This window comes from Pelodiscus sinensis, chromosome 1, assembly GCF_052426305.1.
Source record: "Pelodiscus sinensis isolate ZL-2025 chromosome 1, ASM5242630v1, whole genome shotgun sequence".
NCBI classification, from domain to species: domain Eukaryota; kingdom Metazoa; phylum Chordata; order Testudines; family Trionychidae; genus Pelodiscus; species Pelodiscus sinensis.
Window position 1 is genome coordinate 193115031 of NC_143052.1, and position 8176 is coordinate 193123206.

At 43.2% G+C, this 8176-nt stretch overlaps 1 protein-coding gene across 1 annotated transcript; it reads left to right on the forward strand.

Annotated features, from left to right (window-relative positions):
- Window positions 1-285: 285 nt before the first annotated feature.
- On the forward strand, window positions 286-1278 carry LOC102453779 (beta-1,3-galactosyltransferase 5-like). Its single transcript, XM_075920240.2, has one exon. The coding sequence runs from the start codon at window positions 286-288 to the stop codon at window positions 1240-1242; it is 957 nt and encodes a 318-aa protein (XP_075776355.2). The 3' UTR covers window positions 1243-1278.
- The last annotated feature ends 6898 nt before the right edge of the window (window positions 1279-8176 follow it).

The window sequence follows — 8176 nt, forward strand, 5'->3', positions numbered from 1 at the left end:
GCAGAACTGTTTTTAGGGATGCATTCCGGGAGAACGAGCTGGTGGGGGAGTTAATGGAAGTGTAGGTCTGATTGTTATATTCATATGTCATATCAGAGGCAAAGAGCCTATGATGGGACCTGGGGTATCTACATGGATGCCCTTGACATCAGTAGGTCTTCCAGTGTGGGTCTTGTTGGGGTGGGGGAGGCTAAACTTTTCGAAAGCCCAAACAGTAGTTCAGAGTTAGGTATACAAAGAAGCAAGTTTATTTCCCAATGTACCATTTGCTTCTGTTTCTTCCAGATGGCTTTCAAGGGTTTCAAAATTTTTTTTTTAATTATGGTATTGGCCTGTGTTGGTTTGGTTTTTTTCACGCTGCATTTGACTGAAATCTCTATATTCTGCCAAAAGAGGGAAAAAGTCACGGAACTGACTTCTGCAACAGATACCAGAAACTTTTTGCATTTGCCAGATATCGACTGCCATAGGACTCCTCCTTTCCTCATCCTCCTTGTGACCTCAGCACCTGGCCAGCTAAAAGCTAGGATGGCTATTCGTCAAACGTGGGGGAAACACAGACTAGTTGCTGGAAACCGCATTGTGACATATTTCCTTCTGGGAATAACCACAAAAGAAAGTGATCTAGTTGACATTATTTTTGAAAGTCAGAAATACAGAGACATTATACAGAAGGATTTTATGGATTCATACTACAATCTGACTTTAAAGACAATGATGGGAATTGAATGGGTTCACATATTTTGTTCTCAATCCAGGTTTGTGATGAAAACGGACACAGATATGTTTGTCAATATCTTTTACCTAAGTGAACTTCTTTTAAGAAAAAACAGAAGCACCAGATTCTTCACAGGCTTTTTAATGATGAATGCACGTCCAATACGACACAGAGGCAGCAAATGGTATGTGAGCGAAGCTGAATATCCAGCAAGCACATATCCTCCATTTTGTTCAGGGACTGGTTATGTTCTCTCCACTGATGTTGTTAGTCAGATTTATAATATTTCAGAAAGTGTCCCTTTTATTAAACTGGAGGATGTTTTCATAGGACTGTGTCTCGCTAAACTAAAAATCAACCCAGAGGAACTTCATTCAGAGCAGACTTTCTTCTTACATAAGGTTGGATTCTCTTTTTGTCGCTTCAGGAAAATTGTGACATCACATCAGGTGGAACCTTATGAGCTGTTGATTTTCTGGGAAGAATTGGAGAAATCAAAAGATGAAAAATGCCCAGATGTGTGAGATTTGCCTTTTTTTACATAGAGCTAAAAATGTGCATTATCATCACAATAAATTATAATATATACTGTGAAGTTTCTGTGTCCAGCTAAAAATGTTCCTATGTTCCCACTTCCACACTTTAAGGAAACATTATTAATTTTATCTATGATTTATCTCTTTAGATACTATTAATGGCTGTTGGGGAGGGGGCCGAGATATCAGAATTGCTTTGTGTGTGGGCGTTGGTTTCTTTGCATATCAAAAGTGGTAATCCTAGCCTTCAGACAAAGCACAACTGGAACTGAAGTAAAGCCGGGGACCTGTGTAGAACTGATGAATATTTGTTTTAGTAAGACTTTAATCTGCTAAGACTTTAATTTTTTTACTTAAAATGTGAAAATATCTTGCCCCTTTTCCAATTTGCACTTGTTTATTTTCAAACCTTGGCCTTTCTTGTAGAACACAAGCCAACAAAGCTGCTCTGACTTGGTACCAGCACTTTTGGTAATGTCAGCAGATGGGCTGGGAATGCTTCTGTATCATTTGATTCTCGCTTTCCTTTTCCCTGTTTCCCTAATATTAGAAGTTTACAGTTCAAAGGCCATTCCTTGACACACTATAATAAGGGTAGGCAGTGACGGCCGGTAATACAGGCGAACTAGGCGGTCACCTAAGTCGCCTAGATAAATGGCCATTGAGGGCTTTGGAGGCGGGGATGGCAATCACACTCCGATTGCACGTTTCACCTAGGGCGCCAGTTGCCGGCAGCTCGTCTAGGGCCACTCCTGAGGGTAGGACGATGAGCTCTTGCAGTGAGCTCTGTGTGAGCAGAGTTATGCATCTACATGAAACCATGCTGAAGACCGTGGGGCTTTTACACAAGCACACAGAGTAGACAGGCCACATAAATTTCTTGCGCAAGAAAGCCCAATGGCCATTGGAGCTTTCTTGCGCAAGAGAGCATCTACACTGGCACGGATGCTTTTGCGCAAAAGATGTCTTTTGCGCAAAAGCATCTGTGCCAGTGTAGACGCTCTCTTGCGCAAATACTTTTAACGGAAAAGCTTTTCCGTTAAAAGTATTTGCGTGAAATCATGCCTGTCTAGATGCAGCCCACATTTCTCTTTATGCCGAGATATTCAAAGGGTCCGAAGAGAATGAAGCATCTCTACTCTAAATAATGATATTTGGGCCCTGACTCCACTAGTCTCTCTTGAGAACTCCAGTCTCAATTGTTATAATCATACATACTCAGGCCTGATATGTAAAAGCTGAATGAGTAAAAGGGCTATTTGTATATAGTGTATTTGATGTAACCAAATGTAATTGTTTTAAGTATTGGAGTTTATTCTCCCCTGGAATTTCCACATGAAATGTTTTTTAATGCTGATATAAAAATATGGCACTCTAGCTTATTTGCATAGAACAAACTAACAAAACTTCATGCTTGGTTATATTTTAATAAATGATTGTTATTATAGCTTTTGTGTGTGTGTAGTTATCTTTTACTTGAGAGTGCAACTCATGCTTTGAAATTCATTTTTCAAAAAGGAGGGTCTTCTTTTTAAACCAAGAGTCATATCTTTCCTACTCTAAAATGCCAGGGTAGAGGCTTTCTAATGCTGGAGTTGTCTGGTTTTTGTTTTGAGTCTCCCCCAGCATGCTATAAAAATGCCATGGCCCATCTGAACCACAGCAACTGGTATTCTACATATAAAAGCCACTGCTGGCATTAGGAGGTAGCGTACAGCACCATTACATGGGGTCCCTTGATGCAGGGCCCAGGAACGTAAGTTGCTTAGGTTGCAACTTCAGCCCTGGATGGCAGAGCTCAGGGTCTTGGGCTTCAGACTTATGCAGTGGGGTTTAGGCTTTTTTGCCCTGGCCTTCAGTGAGTCTAATATGGGCTCTGTTTGATGGACCCCGGAAACATGCTCATGGTCCTGGGTCCTGGACAATGGATGTAATAGTGTAGCCGATTAACTGATTAATCAATAAGCAAAAGCTTATAGGTTAATGCTATAGACTGCACTCATTTCCTGCTCCTGCCCCCTTGACAGTAAGTTTTTTAGCAGGATGGCCAGCAGCCTGGCTCAGTTGTGGCTCACACCGGGCCCAGGACCTATCCCTGCTGTGGCCAGGGCCGGCCTTTGGCCGATTCAAGCAATTCAGTCAAATTGGGCCCCGTTCCTAAGGGGGCTCTGCACCCCTGAACCCAGAAGTGCCGGCGAGTTAGTATTGAGAGCCGGGGGCCCTTCTCCACCAATATGTGGCGCTGGGTCTCTCCTCTGGCTCTGTCTGGAGCGGACCCCGGACACTCCCTGCCTGTCCCCCCACGTGTCCTCCCACTCCGTCCCCAGAGGGCCGAGGGCAGTGAGAAGGGCAGGGGTCAGGACAGCAGAGGAGGGTGAGGAATTGGAGGGCAGCAGGCACCTGGGGAGATGATGGAGCAAGGAGAGGAAACATGGTAGCAGAGAGAAAAAGTTAAGGTTTAAAAATATTTATCAATAACTTGGTATGCTGCCCATGGCCAATTTGTTTGAGCCCCGCGGTGCAATTTGGGTTTATGTACTCAGTGTAATGATCTTCTGTTGATATGTGTTTTAGTAGTTAAATTCTTGGACTGTCATTGCTCATGAAAAGTGCTGTCACATTGGTAGAAATTGGGTAAATATTGCGTTTTATTAATATCAGCAGAACTGACTTAAATGGGACCTGTGTGTTGTATAGTCTTGCCTTAATCTTTGTATTCATGCCTGTCAGTGTGAAAGAAGATATTTGTATATATTTGCTTGCATATGCAACCACACTTAAGTTGAGGCCCTCGACATGTTCTGTAAGTGTCAGTGAGGTCCCTGGGGCTTCCAAAGTTGAGCTGCCCTAGCTCATCCCTGTCAGATGGCTGTCTAACCTGGTCTTAAATATCTCCAGTGATGGAGATTCCACAATCTCCCTAGGCAATTTATTCCGGTGTTTAACCACCCTGGCAGGCAAGAAGTTTTTCCTAATGTCCAATCTAAACCTCCTTTGCTGCAATGTAAACCCATTGCTTCTCATCCTAACCTCAGAGGCCAACGAGAACAATTTTTTTTCCTCCTCCTTATGATACTCTTTTAGATACTTGAAAGCTGCTCTCCTGTCCCTTTTCGGTCTTCTCTTTTCCAAGGTAAATAAGGCCAATTCCTTCAGTCTTGCTTCATACCTCCTGTTCTCTAGACCTTTCATCATTTGTGCTGATCTTCTCTGGACTTTCTCCAGTTTCTCCATGTTTCCTGAAATGTGGCGCCCGGAACTGGACATGATACTCCAGCTGGGGCCTAATGTAGATGGCTCATTCCCTGCCTAGGGGACGCAAGACTGGGCAGGTTAATTTCCAATCCTCCTGTTTATTCTTTTCCTAAGCCAGGAGGGCATGGTAGTTTTGATGGGAGCTCTGCAGAAAGACAGCCCGCACTGTCCCCTACCTGAAACCTTGAGCAGGTGTTAAACAGCTGTCCAGCCCACCCTAGAGGTGACTGCATTTCAGCATGCCTGAAGCAACACAGTACCAGCAATGGACAGGAGAATGGCTCCAGGGCATGGCTTGCTCATGACTGCTTCAGTCCCATTGGATAGGCCTCATCCTATTTCCTTCCCCTCCCCCGCTTTGCAATGGGGCTGTAGACTCTGGGGGGAGAGGGGTGGAGGCAGACAGAGGTGTCTCCCTGAAGCAGATGTAGACACATCTCTGTATTAATCATTCTCTCATTGAAGTTTTTAGCTTTGTATTGTGTCCTTTTATATAGAAACTTTGTATTACGTCTCAGAATAGTCCTTGGGAAAGTGAGGCAGAGACTGTCCCTGTGGGGTGAATGAGAGTATGTTTGCTAGATAGGCAAATGAGGGCAACCAGAGTTGCAAATGAAGCCTGGGATTTAAATATCCCAGGGTATGTCTACACTACCCCCCTAGTTCGAACTAGGGGGGGTAATGTAGTCATGCAGAGTTGCAAATGAAGCCCGGGATTTGAATTTCCCAGGCTTCATTTGCATAAAGCCGGCCGGTGCCATTTTTAAATGCCGGCTAGGTCGGACCCCGTGCCGCGCGGTTACACGCGGCACGGACTAGCTAGTTCGAATTAGGCTTCCTATCCAAACTAGCTGTACACCTCGTGGTCCGACCTAGCCGGCATTTAAAAATGGCGCCGGCCGGCTTTATGCAAATGAAGCCCGGGAAATTCAAATCCCGGGCTTCATTTGCAACTCCGTACGACTACATTACCCCCCCTAGTTCGAACTAGGGGGGTAGTGTAGACATACCCCCAGGCTTCATTTGCATGTTCCCGGGCGCCTCCATTTTTAAATCCCCCTTAGTCCGAACTTCGTGCCCGTGGCTACACGCGGCACGGAGTAGGTAGTTCGAATTGGGATCTCTAATTCGAACTACCGGTACATCTCGTTCCATGAGGAGTAACGGTAGTTCGAATTAGAGATCCTAATTCGAACTACCTACTCCGTGCCGCGTGTAGCTGTGGGCACAGAGTTCGGACTAAGGGGGATTTTAAAATGGCGGCGCCTGGGAACATGCAAATGAAGCCCGGGATATTTAAATCCCAGGCTTCATTTGCAACTCCGGTTGCCCTCATTTGCCTACCTACCTCAAACTAACGAGCTAATGTAGACATACCCGGAGGTGGGAATGGATAAGGCGGAAGGTGAGCAGCTCTGGGCAGTTGCAAAGGTTGGAGAGGGGATGGAAGCCAGATCCAAGATCAATGAGCCCTGGAAAGTGGGCTCATTGAAAGGAGACTGGACCTGTGGATGCCTTGGGGGTCAGCAGCAAGGGCCTGCTTTGGGAAGCCCCCTTTTTGGAGGTGAATGTGGCAGCATTGAGACACCACCCAGAAGCAGGCGCCACAGACACTTACTGCAGATTCATGGGACCGCTCTCACAGATCTTGCACATGCATAAGATGATAGATCTGTGGGGGGGGGGGGGGGGGCATGGTATAGTGAGGGGGCTGGAGGGGTCAGTTGCCCCTGGGAGAAAAATAATATAAAATTTAGTTAAAAATAGATGTCACATGTTTTTAAAAGGAATACCATATCTCCTGCCTTTTGTCTATTTTTGTCTCTTTAGGCCCCCAGTTAAAATGTTCAAAAGCACTTGAGTGACTAAAGTCATTTTTTTAAAATTGGACTTGGAAATCTAAGCTCAGATTTTCAAAGGTAATTAAGCTCCTAAAGAGACAGTTGCCAACTCGGATCTTCAAAGATATCTGATCTTTACACACCTTTGAAAATCTGGTCAACGTGAGATGTAGGAGACCAGTCCTAATTCCTTCAGGCTTTTTTTTTAAATTTGAACATTTATCTTCACTAATTCCCCTCCTTTCTCTTCCACTATCCAATAAATGCATGGATCAAAATTATAGGTGTTTTGTGACTATGCTGACTCGAGAGTGGAAAGATTTCATATTGTCATGTATGATTCCTGGTAACCCATCTCAAATATGAAAAACGAGGTTGATACCTGTTCATATCAGGAGCTGTTGAATTCAGTTCACCATTTGCAATATCTCTCTAGGATGTTTAGTGGAGAAGATATTGGGTTTTTTATTTATACTGTGGGCAAAGCATGGACTCACATTTTTATTTATACTGTGGGCAAAGAATTTCTCCATTGTTTTACCACGAGTCTCAAAACATTTAGTGTTTTTCTAAAGGCCTGGAGTCAATTGATTATGTAGGAACCTCAGCTTTCATTTAAAAAAAGTTCTCTATACTTCTGGGCCTTAAAGCTAAGGAGGAAAGCTTTAAAACATGAACCCTAAATACTCAAGAAACAAAAGGCCAATAAAAATCCAACGTTTTATTTTTAAAAAATCTTATGATTTGTAGAGCATTCTCATAACTTTGTATAGACGTTCCTTGTGATTTTTGGGTTGGCAATACTGCTCTTTGATTGGTGAATTTAGAGAGGTCTCTCACTTCAGTTTCCCTTTCCACCCTCCTTTTTTGTCACAGGTCATTAGAGAATCATAGGGTATGTCTACACTACAGCGCTAATTCGAACTAACGCATCCAGACTAAAAAACTAAAAAACTAAAAACTCTTAAAATCAGGAATAAGGGATCTTTCGGAAAAGGCTTTATTTTCCAAAAGATCCCGTCTAGACTGGCGCTTTTCTTTGGCAAAGCCCCGAGCCAGAAAAAAGCGGCAGCCATGTTTATACAAATGAAGTGGGGGATATTTAAATCCCCCGCTTCATTTGCAATTCCGACTTGTCTCATCTGCATCCCTTTCCGGAAAAGGGGTGCGGTGTAGACACAGCCTTAGAGACTAACAAAAATATATATATCATCATGAGCTTTCGTGGCCATGATCCACTTGGTAAATGATTTATATGACCCTCCAGATCCTCCTAGGATGAGACCAACATGCTGAGAACTGTTGTTTTTCAGAAAACAGACTTTAGATGATGTGGCTGATGTCTGAACAGGGTTTTGCAAAGGTATTATAAAAAGCAGCTCTTAGGGCAGCTTATCTCCCTGCAGTGCTCCCTAGTGGTCAAGAAGCATAGAACTACTCTTCAAAGAGCAGCCATATAGGAGAATCAATTATGAGACTATGCTGCTATCAACATTAGTAACTCCTGTTAGCATTAATACATGTACAAATCAATAGCAGAATTCAATGAAAAGATTTTTTAAACAGTACAGGCCTAGAAGAGGTAGAAAAACTTGATATTCAGGGCCTGAGTGAGAAAATCCTTAACATCAAACAGATTTCACACACACACAAAAAAAAAAAAAAAAAAAAAAAAGAAGAAAGAAAGAAAGAAAGAAAGAAAGAAAGAAAGAAAGAAAGAAAGAAAGAAAGAAAAAGAAAGCGGGACTAATTATGGTATAAAACACCTCATATATTTTGCATGAAGTGTTTCGGTGGCAGGATCTTAATCATTATACAGTAATACT

Excerpts from the sequence above, each read along its gene's own strand:
- LOC102453779 (XM_075920240.2), top strand. The coding sequence starts at position 286 with ATGGCTTTCAAGGGTTTCAAAATTTTTTTTTTAATTATGGTATTGGCC.